Source organism: Xyrauchen texanus, chromosome 9, assembly GCF_025860055.1.
Source record: "Xyrauchen texanus isolate HMW12.3.18 chromosome 9, RBS_HiC_50CHRs, whole genome shotgun sequence".
Lineage (NCBI taxonomy): Eukaryota > Metazoa > Chordata > Actinopteri > Cypriniformes > Catostomidae > Xyrauchen > Xyrauchen texanus.
This window is the reverse complement of record NC_068284.1, coordinates 299698-323511: the sequence shown is the minus strand read 5'-3', so window position 1 is coordinate 323511 and position 23814 is coordinate 299698. Positions and strand designations below refer to the sequence as shown.

General features: G+C 39.1%; 1 protein-coding gene across 1 annotated transcript in view; it reads left to right on the top strand.

The window, feature by feature from the left end:
• Positions 1-18882, top strand: part of LOC127649409 (protein SSXT-like) — a 52717-nt gene extending 33835 nt beyond the window's left edge. The window contains exons 5-10 of the mRNA XM_052134482.1: positions 333-557; positions 3093-3257; positions 10297-10374; positions 10885-11007; positions 15094-15224; positions 18173-18882. Coding sequence (XP_051990442.1) covers positions 333-557; positions 3093-3257; positions 10297-10374; positions 10885-11007; positions 15094-15224; positions 18173-18199 — 749 coding nt within the window. The 3' untranslated portion in view covers positions 18200-18882. The remainder of the gene's footprint in view (positions 1-332; positions 558-3092; positions 3258-10296; positions 10375-10884; positions 11008-15093; positions 15225-18172) is intronic.
• Positions 18883-23814: the final 4932 nt, after the last annotated feature.

Sequence of the window (23814 nt, the reverse complement as noted above, 5' to 3'; positions counted from 1 at the left end):
CCTCCAAGTGACTCCAATTAGCTTATTATAAGCTAATTGTCTAAAGGCTTGACATCAAGTTGCTTAAAGGCGAAGTTAAATTAGTGTATGTAAACTTCTGATGCACTGGAATTGTGATATAGTCAATTAAAAGTGAAACAATCTGTCAATAAACAATTGTTGGAAAAAGTACTCCTGTCATGCACAAAGTAGTCCCTTAGGTCCTAAACGACTTGCCAGAACTATAGTTTTAATGACTTCAACCTAAGTGTATATAAACTTCTGACTTTAACTGTATACATGATGTAAAGTTGTCTGTCACTGCAGCACTAATGGCTGTCTGCTTTCTGTAGGTCCTAATCATATGTCCATACAGGGCCCTGGCCCCAATCAGACGCCCAGCATTCCCAGCAGCTCCATGAACATGCCGTCAAGCAGCCATGGCCCCATGGGGGTGTATAACCACACTGCACCCTCCTCACAAAGCATGCAGTCACAGGGACAGATGAACATGAGTCAAGGGCAACCCATGGGCAGTTATGCCCCTCGGGCCAACATGAACATGCAGCCCAATCAGGGTACTTTTCCTCTACTGTCACTGTCTGTTTTGCCATGATTGAGTCTGAGAGCCTTTGCCACACTAAAAAATATAAACCTTCTGGATAATGTAATGCCCACATCTCTCTCTCAAACAAAAAAGACCACTAAATGATTGGGAAAGATCTTAAAGCGTGTACATGTTGGACATAATTAAAAATGTTGTCACAGACTATTTTTAATGTTATGAGGAAAGTGTTAATTGTTTTCGCCAGAGCCATTTCGTTCTTTCATTTAAAAATGGTTTTTATACAAAATATCACTACGTATGATATAAACTCATTTAGTCTGAGATGTGATTGGTAGAGAGGACATGTCTTCACTGTGCTACCTGATACATGAGAGCAGAACAGTGTGATCAAATTTGTGTGGGAACACACAACTATTTTAGAAAATAATTCCACTCCCTGTCCTCTTAAGCCAAGCGTACACTACACGACTTGCAGTCGGATTCCTGAGACTCAGTCACTCGTGCTTGTGCGAACCCTTCAGGACTGTATCAACTACACAACCATTTGTCCCCGAATGAGACCATGTGCACACCTAGCATTAAGATTAGTTTTGGGTGAATTGATCACAAATGTACAAAGCGAGACATCACCGTTACTCCTGGTCATCTTTTTTGACTACTTGTGTTTGGATGTGGAGGAGAGAGTCTTTGAGTTCATGACGACATGCTTCAATCATTACATCTGTGTTTTACTGAATGATAATAAAGTGCAAAAAAGTCAAAGACGAGAAGGAAAGCTCTAAAAACCGGAGCACAGTTTCTCTTAATATTCCCAAACATGATGTTTAGAGTTCTTTTAGTGCAGGACCTGTAACTGAGCTTCTGGTGTGTTTCTGCTCATATCTGTCCCTATTGTACATGTTCATGCATTCGTTTTTTAACATTTCCGAATCCGATTGTATGCTTATTCTCTTGAAATCTGCAAGGAACCAGCGAAAAACCTGCCATTTCAGCCTCTTTTAGCATCAAAAATGCATCTTAAAATTAAGATAACAAAATTCAATCACAAAACTCATGAAATCAAAAAACATGAAAGCGTGGCTCTTGCCCATTTTCGTGATTTATTGGCACTATTTGCAAAGGAAAATAATATTAATAAAAGCAGTTGAAAATGATAAAAACAGCAGGGGAGATGTTAGTGAGGTGTTTTTATTTTATTTTTATTTTTGTCTCCTGCTACGCAATACTTGAGGTTTGCACTGGCCTTAAAATGAAACCCGACCCCTTACCTGAGACCCAACCCTATCCGGCCCAAACTATAATGTCAGATTATAAGCCCAAACCCAAAATTGCTCACTATTTTTATAATTTCTTCTCTTAGAAAGTATGGTAGGTAACATTTGTAACTATATGGAAACAGTAAACATACAGTTTAACAAGACACTGCAGCCCCTCAGTACACTAGAGCAGAAAGGAGAAAAAGAATAGCATAGAACAATCTGGAATATGGAACAATGCATCAGTCCCCTCTTTACCGACTGAAGTTTTGTGACACCTGCTCTAAATAAATAATCTAGAAGCAGTACAAAGACTGAAACGCAGGTGTCTCGACAATCGTTTTTGACAATTTCAAGTTCTTTTTATTTTGACACTGTGTTTAAAAAGTGCCAGTCCTGTGCGAGTCACTGAAGAAACCGCGAGACACGATGCAACAAAGACATTCGTCCAGCATGTGTTTACCTAGGAAAACAAGGAGAAAACGGAACAGATGTGTGCAAAAACACGGTCTGTGTGAACGGCCCCTAACTCGTCCATTCACGCTTGATTGTGAGTGAGAGCGTGTGCATGAAACATGTTCAGTAGGCCTGTTTAATTTTTCATTAATTACAAACTTGACCCGAACCCGAAGTCCCACTTGAAACACTGACCGAACCCAGCCCGAAACCGGTCTGGTTTCCGGTCCCATCGGGGTCGGGTTTGCAGACCTCTACCAATACTTTGCTCTCCTCTTTCAACAAACATGAAGAAACCGCTTGTGCCCATTTTGCTGTATGCAAAAGGAAATATTTAAGAGAAATATATAGACAAATAATATAGACAAAGGGTATAGGGAGATGAGGGTGAAGTGTGAATTTATTATATATAAATCATTTTTGTCTTTTGCTTCCTAATACAGTGCCGCCCTCTTGCGCTCGCTATACTTCATTGACTTTAGTTCATTGTCCGTCTTTTCTCGTCGGGACAGTGCACACATGATGACAAGACGTCTAGATATCAAGCAGTTTTGAAAACTGTCGCAGCATCTGGGACTCGTCTCGGCCTGTCACAGGAGTGTGTACACAACAAGAAGTGTACGCTACTTTTGTAGTGAAACCCGAGACTCATCACCATCTCAAAACATCAAAGGCCACTAGGCATTAGGGGCTTCCCGGCTTTCCACAGCTTTCCAGCACATTTCTTGAGCCTTTTTCAAAGGTGTAAATGACCGGTTCAAAAATCACAGTTTAATCATAAACCCAGTTGCTTGTTTATTTGCTCACTTTGAGTTTGTTTTTGTTTTCTTAAGGGCCTATAATGCACCAGCAGGCTCCATCTCAACAGTACAACATGCCCCCTGCAAGTGGCGGCGGACAGCATTACCAGGGTCAGCAGAACCCCATGGGCATGATGGGTCAGGGCAATCATGTGATGGGACAGAGACCAATGCCGCCCTACAGACCACCACATCAAGGTACGTTAGAGCTAATTGCAGAGGTTGTGTCTGTCATTGTGTCTGCTCTTGTCTTTTTTTCATTTTCTTATCCTGCTATTGGTTTGAAAGTCATATAAGGTCTTTTCCACTCAGTTCTCAGGCCTGTACCACGAAGCTAGTTAAACAAACCCTAGTAACCCTAATGAATTCAGAAAGACGGTGTGATTTTCTTCTATGCTGAAAACAGATCATTATTAAAATATGAAGAATTTGGGGGTTGAAGCTGCTGTTGCAAAGCACATGATATTATAAAAAAAGAAAACTGATTTACATAGCACAAGAGATCAATATGAAATCATGAAGAATGAAAACACATTTACACAGTACAAGGGATCAGTGTAAAATTATAAAGATTTTAAAGATACAGTTGAAGTCAGACTTTTACATACACTTAGGTCATTAAGTCATTAAAACTACTTTTTTAACCACTCCACAGATTTAATATTAGCAGACTATAGTTTTGGCAAGTCATTTAAGACATCTACTTGGTGCACGGCACAAGACATTTTACCAACAATTGTTTATAGACTCATTGATTCACTTTTAATTGACTATATCACAATTCCAGTGCGTCAGAAGTTTACATACACGAAGTTAACTGTGCTTTAAGCAGCTTGAAAAATTACAGAATAGGATGTCAAGCCTGTAGTTAATCAGCTCCTGATAGGTGTACTGAAGTAGAGATGTACTTGTGGATGTCTTTTAAGGCCTACCTTCAAACTCTGCTTGACATCATGGGAAAATCAAAAGAAATCAGCCAAGACCAACCAAGTCCATAAACAAATTGATTTGAAAAGTCTGGTTCATCCTTGGGAACAATTTCCAAATGCCTGAAAAGTACAACGTTCATCTGTACAAACAATAGTATGCAAGTTTAAACCATGGAACCACACAGCCATCATACCACTCCTGACAAAAACTCATTCGGTCTCCTCGAGATTAATGTAGTTTGGTGTGAAAAGTGCAAATCAATCTGAGAACCGCAGCAAAGGACCTTATGAAGATGCTGGAGGAAACAGATAGACAATACAAACAATAAAACAAATCCTATATCAACATAACCTGAAAGGCTGCTCAGCAAGGAAGACACTGCTCCTAAAGTGCCATAAAGCCAGACTACAGGTTGTAAGTGCACATGGGGACAAAGATCTGACTTTTGAGTAATGCCCTCTGGTCTGATGAAACAAAAATGGAACAGTTTTGCCATAATGACCATCGTTATGTTTGGAGGAAAAAGGGTGAGGCTTGCCATCTGAAGATCACCATCCCAACAGTGCAGCATGGGGGTGGCAGCATCATGATGAAGGAATATTATGTGGATACATTGAAGCAGCATCTCAAGAGATCAGCCAGATGAAAAACACCAAAAGAAAGATGCCCAGGGTCCCTGCTCATCTGCGTGAACGTGCCTTAGGCATGTTGCATGGAGGCATGAGGACTGCAGATGTGGCCAGGGCAGTAAATTGCAATGTCTGTACTGTGAAACACCTGAGACAGTGCTACAGGGAGACAGGAAGGACAGCTGATCATCCTCACAGTGGCAGATCACGTGTAACAACATCTGGACAGGATCGGTACATCAAAATATCACACTTGCGGGACAGGTACAGGACGGAAACCACAACTACCCGAGTTACACCAGGAATGCACAGTCCCTCCATCAGTGCTCAGACTGTCCGCAATAGTCTGAGAGAGGCTGGACTGAGGGCTTGTAGGCATGTTGTAAGGCAGGTCCTTACCAGACATCACCGGCAACAACGTCACCTATGGGCACAAACTCTCCTTCGCTGGACCAGACAGGACTAGCAAAAAGTGCTCTTCATTGACGAGTCAGGGTTTTGGCTCGCCAGGGGTGATAGTCGGATACACCGTGGCCTGGACTCTGGAGCAGGATTGATTTGGAGGTGGAGGTCATGGTCTGGGGCGGTGTGTCACAGCATCATCGGACTGAGCTTGTTGTCATTGCAGGCAATCTCAACGTTGTGTGTTACAGGGAAGACATCCTCCTCCCTCATGTGGTACCCCTCCTGCAGGCTCATCCTGACATGATCTTCCAGTATGACAATTCCACCAGCCATACTGCTCGATCTGTGTGTGATTTCCTGCAAGACAGGAATGTCAGTGTTCTGCCATAGCCAGTGAAGAGCCCGGATCTCATTCCCCCCAGAAATGTCTGGGAACTTGCAAGTGTCTAGATGGAAGTGTGGGGTAACATCACACGGCAAGAACTGGCAAATCTGGTGCAGTCCATGAGGAAGAGATGCACTGCAGTATTTCGTGTGTGTGTGTGTGTGTGTGTGTGTGTGTGTGTGTGTTAGTAATATTGACTTGTGTATTTTATATTTACTTTATTTTCTATCCAATTTGTATTCTTCTATTTATTTCTAAATCTTTTCTTATTATCTGTCTTATTGGTGTATTGTTTTGTTGTGCACTGGAAGCTTCTGGCATCAAGAACAATTCCTTGTATGTGTAAGCATACCTGCCAATAAAGCTGATTCTGATGTCAGGAATTGTGAAAAATTGATTTTAAATATACAGTGGGTACGGAAAGTATTCAGACCCCCTTAAATTTTTCACTCTTTGTTATATTGCAGCCATTTGCTAAAATCATTTAAGTTCATTTTTTTTCCTCATTATTGTACACACAGCACCCCATATTGACAAAAAAACACAGAATTGTTGACATTTTTGCACATTTATTAAAAAGAAAAACTGAAATATCACATGGTCCTAAGTATTCAGACCCTTTGCTGTGACACTCCTATATTTAACTCAGGTGCTGTCCATTTCTTCTGATCATCCTTGAGATGGTTCTACACCTTCAATTGAGTCCAGCTGTGTTTGATTATACTGATTGGACTTGATTAGGAAAGCCACACACCTGTCTATATGAGACCTTACAGCTCACAGTGCATGTCAGAGCAAATGAGAATCATGAGGTCAAAGGAACTGCCTGAAGAGCTCAGAGACAGAATTGTGGCAAGGCACAGATCTGGCCAAGGTTACAAAAACATTTCTGCTGCCCTTAAGGTTCATAAGAGCACAGTGGCCTCCATAATCCTTAAATGGAAGATGTTTGGGACGACCAGAACCCTTCCTAGAGCTGGCCGTCCGGCCAAACTGAGCTATCGGGGGAGAAGAGCCTTGGTGAGAGAGGTAAAGAAGAACCCAAAGATCACTTTGGCTGAGCTCCAGAGATGCAGTCGGGAGATGGGAGAAAGTTGTAGTAAGTCAACCATCACTGCAGCCATCCACCAGTCGGGGCTTTATGGCAGAGTGGCCCGACGGAAGCCTCTCCTCAGTGCAAGACACATGAAAGCCTGCATGGAGTTTGCTAAAAACACCTGAAAGACTCCAAGGTGGTGATAAAAAAGATTCTCTGATCCGATGAGACCAAGATAGAACTTTTTGGCCTTAATTCTAAGCGGTATGTGTGGAGAAAACCAGGCACTGCTCATCACCTGTTCAATACAGTCTCAACAGTGAAGCATGGTGGTGGCAGCATCATGCTGTGGGGGTGTTTTTCAGCTGCAGGGACAGGACGACTGGTTGCAATCGAGGGAAAGATGAATGCGGCCAAGTACAGGGATATCCTGGACGAAAACCTTCTCCAGAGTGCTCTGGACCTCAGACTGGGCCGAAGGTTCACCTTCCAACAAGACAATGACCCTAAGCACACCACTAAAATAACGAAGGAGTGGCTTCACAACAACTCCGTGACTGTTCTTGAATGGCCCAGACAGAGCCCTGACTTAAAAAGCAACATGCAGGTTGGACACCCCTATATAGCATAGTGTATGTTGATGATAAAACAACAAGATTTTCTGAACTGCAGTAATATATATTTAGCCATTAACGATATGATGAGATATATTGTGATAAAATAACTTCCGCGTCTATAAAGCACTAACCGGAAGTGACGATGGCCAAGGGAGTCTGGTCAAGTTCAAGCTCAGGTTACAATGGATGCGTATGAAGAAACGGAGTTCTCCGGTGTGGACGAACACGCCTATGATGGCCCACAGGCCTATAATAGATAGAAGCCAGGGGGAGATCAGGGGGAGGAACAATTGGCAGAGTAGAGAAGTACGGCGGGAGAACAGTTTGAATTGAAATGAGGGGGAAACGGGAGAGTTGGGCTAGCTTCCTGCCAATAGCTATAGCATTGTGCAAACTACTAAATTCATTTCAGAAAGCAGACAATTACGTTACGACAACCTGTCCTAAAGCTCAGTCTCTCTCCCTCTCTCTGTATTATTATACTAAATAAATATTAAATATTTAATATTATAAAAAATATATTATATAAAAATATTATACTATTATTATTACTGAAATTACACAAATTAAGAGTTAAAATAATTAAAAGTAAGACTTACTCTGCTAAGTGCTCGTTTTCGTTGCACAGAATGTCTGCTAACGTTAGCACTTGGTCCTCCAGTCCCGCCCGCTCCAAAATCCGGTGTAAACTTTGACGGTGGACTTGATTCCATCGAGTGCACCGAGGGAACAGCATCAGTAATCAGCCTCACGTGGTCCTTACTCCGAAATCCCATCCGAGACTCCAACAAATCTCCAGGTCGATAATTCTCCGGAGTGAAATGTGCGCCACAAACGACCGAGTGTGTGGTAACAGACGCGGCAGTGAAGTCTGCTCTCTTCACCTCCACAAAAAGCACCCAAGACCGAAAAGTCTTGTTTTTCCTAGAAGGAAAATGATGGACACGATGTCCTGACAGGCTGGAATTCGTGCAACCAGCACAAACACAATAATTTACCATTATGGCTTCTCTAAAACTCGATCTAAAACTTTCTGTCTCTCACTACATCAACTCCCAACAATGAGAGAGCTGACCGCGAGCTCTTTTATTTGCCTCGCCCTACGTCATATGACGCGTTGCTATAGCGGGAAAGGCGTATTCCAGAGCCTAGCACATTTTCATCAAAATCTCTACATCAAATGAGATTTCATTAGTAATTTCTACATATGTGTTTTTAAAAGACCTCTGCAGAAAATATAAAGTATTAATTCAGTTATAAATTCAACCTGCATGTTGCTCTTTAAACCCAATTGAGCATCTCTGGAGAGACCTGAAAATGGCTGTCCACCAATGTTTACCATCCAGCCTGACAGAACTGGAGAGGATCTGCAAGGAGGAATGGCAGAGGATACCCAAATCCAGATGTGAAAAACTTGTTGCATCTTTCCCAAAAAGACTCATGGCTGTATTAGATCAAAAGGGTGGTTCTACTAAATACTGAACAAAGGGTCTGAATACTTAGGACCATGTGATATTTCAGTTTTTCTTTTTTAATAAATGTGCCAAAATGTCAACAATTCTGTGTTTTTCTGTCAATATGGGGTGCTGTGTGTACAATAATGAGGAAAAAAAATGAACTTAAATGATTTTAGCAAATGGCTGCAATATAACAGAGTGAAAAATTTAAGGGGGTCTGAATACTTTCCGTACCCACTGTAAGTGGCTTAGGTGTAAGTAAACTTCTGACTTCAACTGTATTTACAAAGCAAGAGGAAATGGCACTGCTGCCGTGAAAGCTCAAGAGGATGCATGCAGACTTATTGATTTTAAAGGCTTAAATATTTGTTTAAAATGTAAAGCTTTTATAATAATTTAAAGCTTGATATAATTTCATACTTTTAAAAATATACTATTGAGCTATTAAAAAGTGAGCACTTGGAATATGAGGACGTATGCCTTTCTAACACATATGTCTTTCTTGCAAAATGACAAGTAATTAAGACATATGTGGTGTACCAATGTGCTTTTATTGAACTTGAAATATTGTAGGATCATGGCATCTCTGCAAACTAGTACATGGAAGAAGGGGTTTGAGTGGCATTCACCCTTGTATTATACAGCCATTTGTGAAGTGACTGTGTGGAAGCTACAGGTTGCAATGAAGGAAGAAATCAATCTATTAATCTAAAAATACAACCGAGAATAAATTAACCAATTTATAAATGGACACCTTTAAATGTGTTTAATTTACGTTTATATATTAAATGATATTTAACAAAAATTGTGCATTTAAAATGTCATGTATTTAATGTTTAATATGCAATTAAATGTAACAATAAAATAGCACATTAATAAGTCATTTTTAAATGCACCTTTTAATTTGCGTATTAAAAATGGGCTTTTTTGGCATGACGGACCATCTTATAACTCCTTCGATTGGGACGTTTGAGAGGTAGTGTGTCTTAAAACACAAAAAAACTCAGAAGTTCATTGGTTGCTCCCACGTGTCAACTGTCCAATTTGAAACTTGTCAGATGGATAATGAAAAGCCAAAGTAAAATGAAAAGGAAAAGTCATTGGCAAATTTTTTAAAACGCAAAAAAAAAGGTGCATTTTAAAAATTATACATTTAATAACTTGAATTAAATATACAATTTATTAATGCTCAATTTAATTGTTCAATATATTAACACATTAAAATGTGTCTATTTGTCCATTTATAAATTGGTTTATTAATCCCATTCTATTTTAAACGGCACATATGATGGAGCTGTAGAATTGATCATTATTGATAGACATTCTATGTATTCCATCTCACTAGCTATTTTAGAGAATTGGGTTGATGTTTTCATAGATATTTTTTGGTCAGAGTGGTTAAATGATTACTGTATTTACACATCTGATCAAATCAATATCTCACGAATAACTAATTATCATGAAAATCCTTTCCTTGAAGTGCGCTTTAAATTGGAGTGAAAGATACAGGTAGAGTGATTTTCTTGCATCACAATTGCTCTCAGCTGATATATTCAGTGTCTGTTTGCGATCTTTTATTCAGAATAAAACCTGTTCCAGAGCAGACTAGCTTTGGTTTGCAAGTTTATATGACTTTGAACTCTGGTAAAACTGACACACTTTTATGGTGCAGATGCAGTGTTGTTTTAAACTAAGCTAAAACGTACCTGGCAAATTGATCTAAACAGGCTTCGTGGTGCAGGCCCCAGGTTTGTCTAAAGCCGTGTGTATGTTTTTAGGACCTCCTCAGCAGTACCCTGGTCAGGATGACTACTACGCAGAACAATACAGTCATGGAGGACAGGGGGCGCCAGAGGGTACGATATCCTTCCCTTGTCTCAATTTCTAAGAGATGAGAGTGTTGCAGCCATTAGTGTAAAACATTCTTACGGTACTTACTGAGAAACTTGGCATTAAAGCTAGGCTTTGCCAGCAATTCTTGCAGATTTCGTGAGTTAACGTTTAGAAAGGGGAGTCGACCTAAAAGAAACTCACTTTAGTGTGTTGGTGAGTTGTCAGCTGTGCAGTATATTAGAGGAAGTGTGATGGCATCAGCTTGACATGAGCAATGATGTTCAAGTGGTATCATGAAACTCTCCAGCAGAATGTCAACTTTGTGACAGATAGCTTCTTCAGCATTGGTGTAGAATCACACTAGTGATGCGTTAAATTCCTCCTTGACTTAAAGTTGTGGAGGAGGACATCAGTGTCAACCATAACACAAAATGTGTCCGCTGGAGTTTGTGCAAACACATTCAGTTCATTTGACTTAGCAGGTAGTTTATGAAGTTTCACAGACTCAATGAATGTTTGTGGTGTTTCTGTAGGAAACTCTCAGTATGGTCAGCAACAGGAGGCGTATCAGCAGGGTCCAGCGCAGCAGCAGGGTTACCCACCACAACAGCAGTATACAGCACAGCAGGGTTATTCTGGACAACAACAGGGATACGGTATGAATTAAATCACATTCACAGATAAATGTGTCACGTGAATCCAGAGATGTAAACGCTTAAAAGCATTTCTTTGAGAGTTCAGATTTGAATCATGTTCAGTCAGCTAGGGATGCACTGAACCGATACCTGGATCGATATCGGCTCCAATACTGAAGCTGTTAGATGGATTGTGTATCGTTCCGACGAGCTCTTTCCAAATCTGATTCTGTGTGTTAGTCATGTTAGTTATAGTCAAGCTCCAAAAATGACATAAAAGAACCATTAAAGCACCATTAAAGTTGTTCAATTGGCTTTGAATAAAATGCAAATCAGTAATATGAAGACGTGCGGTAGCTCTGTAAATCACAAAAGCCTGTGTTTAATAAGTAAATATATAGTATGAGCAGCACCAGCGCGTTTGTGAATGGTGCTGTTCTATTTACAGGCACTCGTGGCTATTTTTAGCCTTCACAGCGGTGTGCAATATTTGAGCGCAGCTCATGAACAACATCTCAGATGTAGATGCTCAATAGTTCGGCTCACCTATAATATGCATTTAAAACGGCACCGGATGTGCATTTGACCAGAATTTGAATAAGTGAAATTAAACTACTGTGAAATTGCCTACAAACAGACACATACAGGACTTCTTGGAGACTTCAGAATGTCAAAATAAAAGGTTTAAATGCACGATGTATATATATTACTTTTGTATTAATATTAAATCAGTAGTAATAATATTAATAATGTATTAGTATTGTCATCATTAGTATTTGTTTACAATTTATATCAATATGTAAGTAGAGTGGGTTCCAGAAAGAAAAGTGGACTGATGTCTTCCAACTAAATTGAACAAGAGAGATCTGAAGTCCAGATCCTTAAATTTAGGGGAAAAAAGGGGGGTGGGGGGAGACAAAAATTTATAAGAAAGTGTTTCTTTATAATCTATACATTTATATTGAAATAATGTGTAGTTAGAGGCTTGTATTTCTTTACTTATTAAACAGTACTCCCAATTACTTCCACACGGTAATGTAAAGATATTCTAAACTGATTATGCAAAAAAACAACAACACTGGGATCCAGATCGGCATCAGCCGATACTGAGATTTCCAGAATCGGATTGGAAGAGGAAAAGTGGTATCTGTGCATCACTAGTCAGCTAGAAGGAAGTGAAAATTCTCTGGCTGGTCAGAGCATCAGTGCATTTTAGCTGATAAAGATGACGAACAGGTGCAGTTGTTTATAAACCAGACACATTTGGACCGTGATGGAGAGAAATCACAAATAACTTGGTTGTGGACAGTCTGTGTTAAAACCAGTGTAGTTTTCATATTTAATGAAGGAAGCACCTTTTCCAGTTTGCTAAACACCCCGCTGTAACATTCAAGCTCTTTTAGTTTTGTAAGCCGGGAACACATCGCTTTTACAGCAATTTGCCGTATTGAATCCAGAAAATGTCATTTGGGATTTATGCAGAGTTTTTAATTTTTAAAGGGTTCAGGGTGATGTAGGGACTATCAATTAGTTGATAATGCCATGTAAACATTGATAAATGTCAGTGTTATGTGAAAACAGAGAACAAGTGCTGAGCTTGAGGCTTATCAGGTCTCCAAACTCAGAAATAAAAGTACTGTTTACACATGCTCTATAGGGTATAAAACAGATTTTTTTAAATGTTTTTTTTGTCAATATTTACAAGCCACAGAATACATTAATACAGAAAACAGGACTTTAGTTTTGTATACACATTACTATAACCCTTTCTTCTATTTGAGCATAAAAGACATAGCACTTTGTCTCATGTATGCAAGGTGTTACTCGTAGTAGTACTACTTCTAATAATAATAAATATAGCTGAAAGCAGCAATTGCATGGCCAAGCACTGAAACGGCAGGCATTTCAACACAGTAAGCACAAAACATTACATGTATATGATGTACAAAGCAATCGCACACTACTCCACAATTTGCCTCAGGACAGGATCGAACCTATGCCTTTCCGTTCCATAGTTCAGAGAACAATTCACTGTACAATGCTGACATAAAGTAAACGGCCACCCATGGGACATACCCCAAAGCCCTAAAGACTAAACATAAATCTCAGTTTTGATCTAAATCACACATTGCACACAGAAGATACAAAACCCTTCCCGTTTCCCCATTTTCACCATTTTAATTTAATGTCTCTCCATGGCAACACCATTCGATATAAAAAAAAAATCGGTTCGCAATTTACCATCGTCAGTATCTTGGCATGATGTTACCCACATTTAGTGCTTGTAACATGAATCCTCTAGGAGGAGTATTTCAAATTCCAGAGCATACATTTTTCGAATGATCCAAAATGTTCTACTTCCTGTTGGGCGGAGCTTATGACTCAGCACGAAAGTTGTCTGTCTTGATGATATCTATATATTTACAAAGTTTGGTGACTGTAGCTCGAAAGGTATGTGCTACAGAGTCCCCTCTACACACCCATGTATGAACTTTTGCCAAGCCTTAATGGCCGACGACTCTGACGCATGCAAAATTGCACGTTTCAGGGAAAATGAGAAACTTATTTGGAATAATCTTAATTAACTGGATGAAATAATGACCAGAGAGCAGTGGAACCTGAACTTATGGTGAATGGTACCTTAAGCATGATAATGATCTGGCAAGTGCTTTTAATACATTTTTTATAAACTCAGTGTAGGAGCTGGCCCAAAGCCACTCTTCCAGAACTATAGTTTGCACCCCCATCAATGAGGCCAAACCAATTTTTAGAATAACAGAAATAACTGAATCCACAGTTGTACGCATCATAATCTCCTTAAGAGATTCCAAAGCAAAGGATGCTTACGGATTGGATACCACATTATTTAAAAAAATACAAGGATGTTTTAGTCTGCCCCATTGCACATCTTATCAACCTGTCAATTAAGCATGGAATTTTCCCAAGCACCTGGAAGTCAGCTGTTGTGACACCCATCTTCAAGGCAGGTGACCAAACAACAGTGGGAAATGACAGACCCATCAGTATTTTACCCATAGTGTCAAAGGTGGCTGAAAAGTGGGTAGTAAAGCAGATGACCGCTCATCTGAAGAGTCCAGCCAAGTCCATGACATTTGTGATGCAATGAAAAAAATAAATAAAACAGAAATGAATGAACTCATCTCTGTTTGCATGCAGCTCTATTAGCCCCTGAAGCCAGAGTTTAAACACACACAAATGCACGTGCACAGGCACACTCATCACGCTTGAATATTACTACAGAGACTACTGTATAACATGGACAAAGTTGAATATGCATCCAATGTAATAGAAACTAAACAAGGCAGTTTCACAGGACACGGGACCTGACAACTGGTAAAAGTGCATGTGGTGCATGTGGCGTTTGTGCAGTTTGTGCTCGTATTGTGGTTTATCCGTGGTTAAAAACTTCAGTGGTGTCACCCACATCATATCTCTGACAGTTTACTAAAAACAGCATATCAAATAAAAATTACATATATACAATTACAAAATATATCTTTTTATATATATATATCTCAGTATAGACTTATTTCTTTAGATGGGGATCGTTTTAAATAAAACTAAATTAAGTTGAAATAAAAACTACATTAAAATCGGAACATATTGTAATAACCATGGTTGTAATGACTGACGCAGCTTCTACTTTCTTTAGTCTTATGTTTGAGTGGAGGGGAAAAGCAGCACATAATTGAAATGTCAACGGAACACAAGAAGTGTGTTGAAGGACAGTTTGTCTTCACTTTAAGCTTTCAATCTGAAACCACCTTGAAGTTTGTTCAGCAGGATACTAATCATACTTTATATCTGAAAGGCAACGGAAAGCTGTTTTTCTTAGTCGTGAAGTTTAAAATAAGCTTAAAATATTGATGTTGAGTTTACGGTTACAATTTTAATTCAGATTCATGAACAGATTAGGACTCGGTCTTGAGTCCGACTTGGCCTCTTTTGATCTGTTTAGTGGATTTGTGTGTGGAGGAAGAGTAAGAACATGGAGTAATCTAATGATGTCTAATAATTGAGGATAACAATGGTTTTGTGAATTTTCATTGAGGATGATTAATTCGATTTGTAAATGTGAAATAACAGGTTCGTCTCAGGGTGCTCCAGGTCAGTACCCAAACTACCCCCAGAGTCAAGGGCAGCAGTATTCAGCCTACAGACCACCACAGCCCGGACCACCACAAGGACAGCCACAGCGCCCCTATGCATTTGACCAGGTGAGCACTCTGCAAAGATCGATTAATCTAGAGCAGAGCTACTCCACTTTAGAAAGCTCAGGGGCTGCGATGCAGGACCCATAAAGCCTTGAGGGCCGCGCTCTTAATGTGAGTCATTCTTATAGCCTTTAATAAGATTTATCCATGGATTTTATAGTGAGTTCATTTTTCAAGTATTAAATATTAAGTAGGGGTGTGTTAGTTGAATTTACTCAGTTTAGTAAACCACATTCATTGCATGGATTTATTATAGTAATGTTTTAGTAATGTGGTGTTTGTTTTGTGGTTTTAGTATAGAAATGTCATTTTGTGGTCACTTTGGTTTAACTACAAATATCATGCAGTTACTGTAATAAAACCATGGGTCATTTCCCTAAGGAACTGTCAAAGACACTGTCAACTAATAGACAAGGAGTGTCCAGCATCACACAAACCTGAGATACATTCAAAATAGGTGTGCATGATTTGGGGAAAATGTCTTATTGCAATTTGCGATATAATAAACAAATGGTATCATGAGTCAACTTGCTTGGTTATCAAGGAAAACGCACAAATAATGAAATGTGTATTTCTCAACTCAAACATACAAACTAGCCACAACAGCAACTATAAATGCAGTGTTTTCAAATTAAAATATTTTTACAAAATTAAATAATACCATCTTTGCATTACTGCAAACTTGTTATTTTCTCAATATTACACCTAAATAAAATGGAACAATAAATAAGAACATTCACATTTTCATGAACATTGTCCAATCAAACAGGGACGTTTAATCAGGATGTGACATGTACTTTCTATGAGTTCTTTTGAAAAGGAAACTGGATATAAAAGTGTGCTTCTCTCAAACCACTAAAACTGTTGTTGCTGTTGTGTATACACACATTTTGTTGTCATTTTAGTGTAATTTTTCACATAAGATTGAGCTTATCATGATGATGATGAGCTGCAGACAGCGGGTGTGAGAGACGAGCGTCTCCGTGTTAGTGCGCATCACCCGGCAGAACTTTACGGGGAGCGATTATGATATTAAAATGGACTTTTACATGGTGTTTGTACATAAATGTGAGTTGGCAGTGTGTGCGCACAACCACCCACTCCTCTTTTATTTCTATTCATCAAAAACCAGTGTGTCAAAATGAACCGTTTTCATTTCTGCTGTAAAGTGACGTCACGTTAGATCAGGCCACACCCACGACTGGTGACGGACTCCACCCTATTATCATTGCTCCTCCCCTGAGTGATGTAAACGCAGTCCTGGAGCAGATACAGAGATTAGAATGTTCATGTACTCCCGCATCAGAGGCACTGAAGATGCAGTTTTTGAAGGAAATGTGCCCCAGAACATACAAAAATGTGTGTATGATATAATCATTTTACACCGGACTGCTTTGCGAATGTGTCAATTGAACAGAATTGAACTGTATTGTCAAGCATGGATCGGTACCAACTGTTTGTGTTCCAGCTAAAGTTAGCATTGTCTGTGATTGTATTCACGGAGACCTGAGCCATGTTATTTATCTTACTGACTGTATAATTCATAACCGCTCCTTTATTATTCACAATACAGTAAGCTGATTGTGTTTTCTGTGAACATAAGAGCGTTGTGTTAAAAGTGGAATGTTTACTTGCGAAGGATTTGCATATTTAAGGTCCAAGCGTTATATGGGTGCTATATTAAGGCTTAATGGCTGAATGGTTAATCAAAATAAAATCAAAATCGTGACATTACTCACAAATATTAAACCACACGGGCAGCGATTGAATAAATATCCTGCATGTGCTGCTTGCTGCGGTTCTATTCTCTAGTCTATTAAATGTACTCTGTGCATGCCAGAAGCTCATGATGATAGTGTTTTAAAAACCAATTCCTCCTCGTGCTAATAGACGTGCTTGAGTTCAGTTTGATGTCAGCGTGCAGAGCACATTATAAATACAGTGTTCTTGATTGACTAATTGCACACCTGCTTGGCCATTAAAGCTTAAATAACCCCATAACACAGTGTTCTTTTGTGGATAGAAGAACGGACCGTAAAATGGACCTTTCTTAAAACTTTTGGCCAGATCCACAAAGGCTTTGTACTCCCAGATGTGTGTTATTGAATTCCAAACATTCATGTATATAGGGGGCGTGTGCATGTTCATTCACAACTGCTGTAATCCACACCCATGAAAACACCATATAAGGAAGTCGACGGACTCGTCAGTAAAAGCACGTGTATGCGGAACAGTAATGAAAGTGCTTTGACATGGTCAAATAGTGTCTGTGTTGTCATCGCATGTTCTTGCTTTCATCAGAGGCTCTTTTGTGAATCAGAACATCAAGAAGTCAGTAAAAATGGTTTATGAGTGTAAAATAAATTCACGCGGGAGGAGGATGTCCACCGCATTACCCCTCGCTGGTTCAGTCCGTTCAGTGCATCGCCAGCATCATTTGTGAAACTTGTGTAAATCATGATGTAATATAACTGGAAGAATCTTTAGAGAAACTGATAGAATGCCTGAAGATATTTAACTGAAGTGCTGTAATATTTTACTGATTTGCGAGCTGTACGTCATTGTTTATTTATGGGTTCAACGGCATTAGTCATCAACTGAACGCGGTGTGCTGATGCCTACACGGAATTATGAAACCTGAATAAAAGAAAAATCCATCCAGTCATGTTAGAGGGGCGATGCAATCTGAGAGTGAATGTGCGTGTCAGCGGTGTTCTCCACAAACCACTGCATGCTCTCATTCACCTCTGACCTTGGTATGGACCACCCTTTTCCCAGCATCCTCTCTCTTCCGCATAAATATCAAATTCTTAAATAAACTGTTTGAATTTGAAATGTGTCATATGCTCATGTAGAACGGACTACAAATGCTGTTTCATGTTGTCTTTAGTGAACACATTTGAAATGATGCAACATGAAAAACAGGATGTTGACTGTCGTTTTCCTCACAGGGTCAGTATGGAAACTACCAGCAGTAAATTCCCAGTGCTTGACTTCCAGTCTGAGTGTTTCCTGTCGTGTGTGGTGTGTGACCTGACGAAGGGCTCGTGCTCTCTCTTAATCTCCCTGTACATCACCCGTGAAGAGAGGACTCATCCCTGTGTTCTTAATGCAGTGATTGGCTTGAATATCAGCACAGATGGTCTAAACGTGACACATCTGCCAAACTCATTTTGCAGCATTAGGAAAGTCAAATTTCATTTCCTGTCAACTTTTATCTGCAGTTTTGAGTTGTACAGAGTAGCCATGCCTTAAATGATACATCTGCCTTATTTACAGTAAAAGCAGTGAAAATAACACAGACACACACAACGATGATGGTTTCTCCATCTCTCTGTAATACTGTTCACCATGTGATCCCCAAGCCCCTTCTGCAAATATCAGATGAGCAATAATGCTGAGGGCTACTGAATGACATTTTCAAACTTTGCTGTGTTTAAAAGTATTTCATGCTTTATGAAGTCGAGCTCAGACTGAGTCCAGGTGTTGTCCTGTCTTTAATGCCGGTGTTTGGCTGGGAAGTTGGATTGATGAAAACATCTGGTACTGTAATGACTGTTTGTCAATCATGAAAATACTGCTTTGTGTCAAATGTGAGTTTTGTGTAGAAATAATCTTTAAAAGTGAAGTCTCATTGACATTGTCAGACTTTGTATCAGTTGATAGCTTTTAATAAAATTATGTCTTTTTGCAGTTTGCTGCCTTTTACTTTTTCCTAAAAAATACAGTCAATGCCAACTGCATTTAATATGAACGGCACAATGTGTATCACGTCTGTTTTATTATTGCCCTTTAACTCCAACATCATGAGCTTTAATGCTCCACACTTTTGTGCCTTTTCATAGAGAAAAACACTTCTAGGAATACTTAACACAAAAATCATAATTTACTCACCCTGATGTTGTTGCAAACACATTTAACTTCTCAATGGAACGCAAGAGATGTTACGACTGACTGTCTTGGTCACAAATTCATTTCATTGTGCAGAAAGATTCAATGAAAGTACAATTTGGCCTAAAATCTCCTTTTCAGTTTTATGGAAGTAATTCATATCTATTAGCATTAAATTACTCTATTTAATTACTATTGCTCTCACACTTTCTGTCCAGGAGGGATCATTATAAAGGTGTGAAATGTTCTTTTATCTTCCCTGAGGTCCACTGATAATGTCAGTATAAAAAAATTTTTTTCATCAGAACGGTAATAATTTAGTAATCTATGATCATTTTGCACCCTGCCTCTGTCTGAAACGCTTGGTTTTGTCCTATGCGCTGATGTGTTTTGAATGAACTCGTGATGTACAGTATTTGCAGAAGTTGAGAACGAGTCATTTTTGCAGATTGGTTTCAAGAAGTGCTTTTATTGCATTGGGGATAAAGTTTTGAGTTCTGAAAGTTACAGTATGTTTTTATAGTAGAGTGACCTTATGTCAAAATATTCAAGAGAATTTGATTCCTAATGACATGATCGCATTAATAGGCAAAACAAGCATGGCATTTCAAGCAACAATTACATTTATATTTGTCTTTTATTTGTTACAGAAAATATTTACAGTTTCGTTTGGATGACAAAAAACAATACTTTGCTTCTTTTAAAGTCTTTGACAGTACGGCGGCCCCCTGGTGGTTCATGACCCCTATGCAACTTACTTAGTTTGAAGAACCAGCACTTCCACTAGCTCTCCACATTTCACTCTACCTATCTTAAGTAGACTAACTTCCACCTTTCCTCTCTTTTCCCGAATAAGGGAACAAGACTCTGTCCAGCACTACCACACTACTGTTTTTCTTGCTGCCAAGGCTCGTGTTCTCTTCCTTTCAGCAGAAAATGTGAAATGGCTCTGAGCCGTTTGCAAATGAATTGCTGGTTTTAACAGTTACATTTTCTCATGGTTTGGGTTTAATTGCACATTTGTAATATAGAAAACAGATATGATCAGTTTTGTTGTCGAGTGTTTAACATCACATACATCTGAGATCTGGTCAAACGGCATGTGTGAGACCCTGTTCCTTCAGAAATGTACAGCTGCACTTCTAGTTGTCCAGAAAAAGGGTGAAAGTTTAATTAAAAAAAGTAATTAGATAAAACTCTTAGGCTCACATTAACAGTTATAAAGTGTCATTATGAGATTTCTTTGTAAATCTCAAAAGCATAAAAGAAAATTAGGCGGAGGTACCTTTAACAGCCACGGCATATTGTGATCTTACCTATGCCCTACTCACTCCTAAGACCCGAGTCCACGATGTGGGTACTTTAAAGGGCCCTTAAAGAAAAGATTAATTTTCTCACTTTCGAGGGGCTCTTCCCGCAGCTGTGGCCCTTAAAAGAGCAAAAATGCAGTTTTGAATTCACCCCGGGACATAATTTAAAAAAATTAAATATGTTTTTCATAGAATACTTCATCAAAAGAAGCAGCTGTCGGATTTATTTTTATTTTTGCTAAAACTAATAAGCCATTAGACTAATCACTTTCAAAAAAGTACCATGGCATTAACATTCTTTTATTATTATTATTATTATTTTTTGGGGGGGGCATGTAGACTACATAGTAATTATTCAGAACCATGGTATTACTTTCTGGACATGACATTGTATCATGGTTCCACCACATTTTACACATGGTATAAGGGCCTAAATATTAATGCCAGAATATAGTCAAATAAAATTATATTAATATGCAAAGAAATTAAGAGATAGTACTTTAAAGCCGGCATCACACTTGTTGATTTCCCCAGTGATTTTCAGATGTGACGCTGGCTGAAGAAGTGTCTGTTCCATAAAGAGGATGATGAGGTCAGAGTGAAAGTGGTTCGGCAAGGCCCAGGTAGACCTGTTTGCCTCCCAAGAGACCTCCCATTGCCCGCTCTGGTATGCCCGAACAGAGGCTCCCCTCGGGGCAGACGCACTCGTAAGGGCCCCGGCCGTTTCTTGCTCTATGCGGAGAAACATGGAGAGAAAAGAGGCCCAGCCAGGCTCGGCCTGTTCCCAGGTTGGCATGCGTCACCTTGTTCCCCTGTCTAGGGTAACCAGAAGGATTCTGACGACTTTTTTGGGGCATTTGGGGAAGGGTACGTGCAGTCTGACACAGCCTTTGCATGTAAAATACCTGCCTGCTCTTGTGTCAGCAGAACACGTACACGGCTCAGCGCATGGCAGATTTAAATTGGACCCCTAGTGTCGCTTCTCCAACACAACGTCAAGAGAGCGACAGACGGGGAATGTCTAGGTTACGGATGTAACCTCCGTTCCCTGATGGAGGGAACGAGACGCTGTGTCCTCCCAGCCACGTCGCTGAGCCGAGCCACTGTTGTGGCCAGACCATTTCCAGCTCCTCAGAAAATTCCTGAATGAACTCTACGTATTTCCTCGCCTTTATACCCGTATGTCTGGGGGCGGGGTTTGCAAATACTGTCTGCCAACTTTTCATTGGCCTTTTTTCATAGATCAGAGGCATATTCGGTGCTTAAGAGAGACCCCTAGTGTCGCTTCTCCGACACAACGACGGGGATCCAAAATTCTTGGATCTTAACAAACCATGAAATGGGTTGTGTCTCAATCTTCTGATAAATGCTGTAAATACCTAAGGAATTGAAACCTGGGAATCCCAAAATGTTGAACCATATTGTCCATGAGAAACATTGTAACAAACTTTGTCTTGTTCCTGTCGAACAGTAGCGCGGAGAGGGTTTGTGGGATTGCAAATTTAAGTGTCACTATAAGATCAAGTGGTCTACTGTCTTTCATATCACATGAAAAAGTGATGCACATGCAACAAAACAAAGTGAAGCAGGCCTGCATATAAGAGAAAGATCCGAATCGACTCCCTTCAAAATTCTGAAGGGATGATGTTCACAGCTCCTATTTATTTATACACTCGCTCCGGGGCAGAGACTAGAGTGTCGAGAGAGCAACTTGAAAGGCAACTATGGTAACGGGGCTTTGCTTTTCCCCTTGAGTGGCCGGGGCTTCCTTGCCAACTATATCTATTTCTATATTTGTACATAAAATCCTGTTGAACTCTTCCAGAGGATGAAGCTGGTGGCGACTATGTGCTGTGAATAGTTGCTTTACGCTTTTTTGTTCTATTTCTAAAATGTCTCGTGGGCCACATCAGAGCAGTCGAAGGGTCGCAGATCTGTGTTGAATTCAAAAGGTTGCATGTACTTAGATGATGAAAAATAACTTGTATCTAATGAAAATAGAAAATGCAATTAAGTAATTATGTTATTCATTTATTAAATGCAATTATTTAATAAACCAACTTCAAGCATGTGAACGACCGTATATGTCAGTCACTACCGAAGATCAGGAAAAACTAGGATAGATGTCGTTTTTATTACAAAATATATTTTTTACTATAAAATGTCAATATTCATGACATCTCTTGTTATTACTAGAAAGAATCTAATTTTTATCATAAAATATGTATTGATAATGACATAACTAGTAAACAGATATTAAGTATGTGTCAGCACATCTACTGTTTTGAAAGAGGACTTTGCTCAGCACATTTGTGAAGAATTTACATTAATGCATTTGTGAGAAAATCGTGCCCAAGGCCACGTCACTCCAAAAAGGGATGTATTTATTTGATTTTGTGTTTGTTCAACAATATTTTTTAGAATAGAATTAAGAATTCATTTGTGAAATATGAAATAAGGCTCAAATGAAACACATTTGTATATTTGTAAACCACGCATTTGTTTGTCAAGTCAGAGGTGCACAACAACTACCCTACATGTCCTCTCAAATGGCCTTTATGTTTGCATATTGCTGTCTTTCATTTGAAAGTTGAGTTTTCCTTTGCGAAGCGGATTGTGTTTGTTTGCAAAAAAATGTATTTGTTTGTTTCGTTTTGGCACAAAATTGGCTCCATAGTTGACGTGTCTCCTGTACGTTGCCAGTCAGTGAATGAGTGTCCAAATCCATGATCAGCACAGATTACCACTAAAGCAAAAGAACAGAGTTAAACAGTTTCAGCATTACTGCCAATAACTGCTAAGAGACGCGACAGACGGAGGTAATCACACATGCAGAATAGTATCTCAGAATACACAACACGTCCAATGTCTGAGGCGGATTGGCTACAACAGCAGAAGACCACATCTGGCACGTTTTTAGGACCATAGTGTTCCTTATAAAGTGCTCAGTGAGTATATATAAGTTTACTATCACAGGATATCTATTGCTTTATTACAAGATAAATGAGAACTGTATTCATGAAAATAAATCAGCCTGATCACATTTACATGCTTAAATATTTGTATGTTCATATTTTTACATTTAAACGTACATGTTTGTAAGTTTGGATATACATTAAACGTAAAATGTGTTTTTTTCATCTAAAACATAAATATCTTTTATTAATTTGCAGCTTTAGAAATGTAAGATATTGACGAATCCATAACAAGTATATATGAATACACCATTTTATTATAAATATATTTGTACATTTTTACTGATTTATAGATATTTTAAGTCAATATAACTTTGTAAATATGATATTTAATGACTTTTAAATCACATGTTTACATATAATAGTAGGTTAATCTATAATCAGGAGTACATTTGACATTTGTGAGAAGAAAAAAAC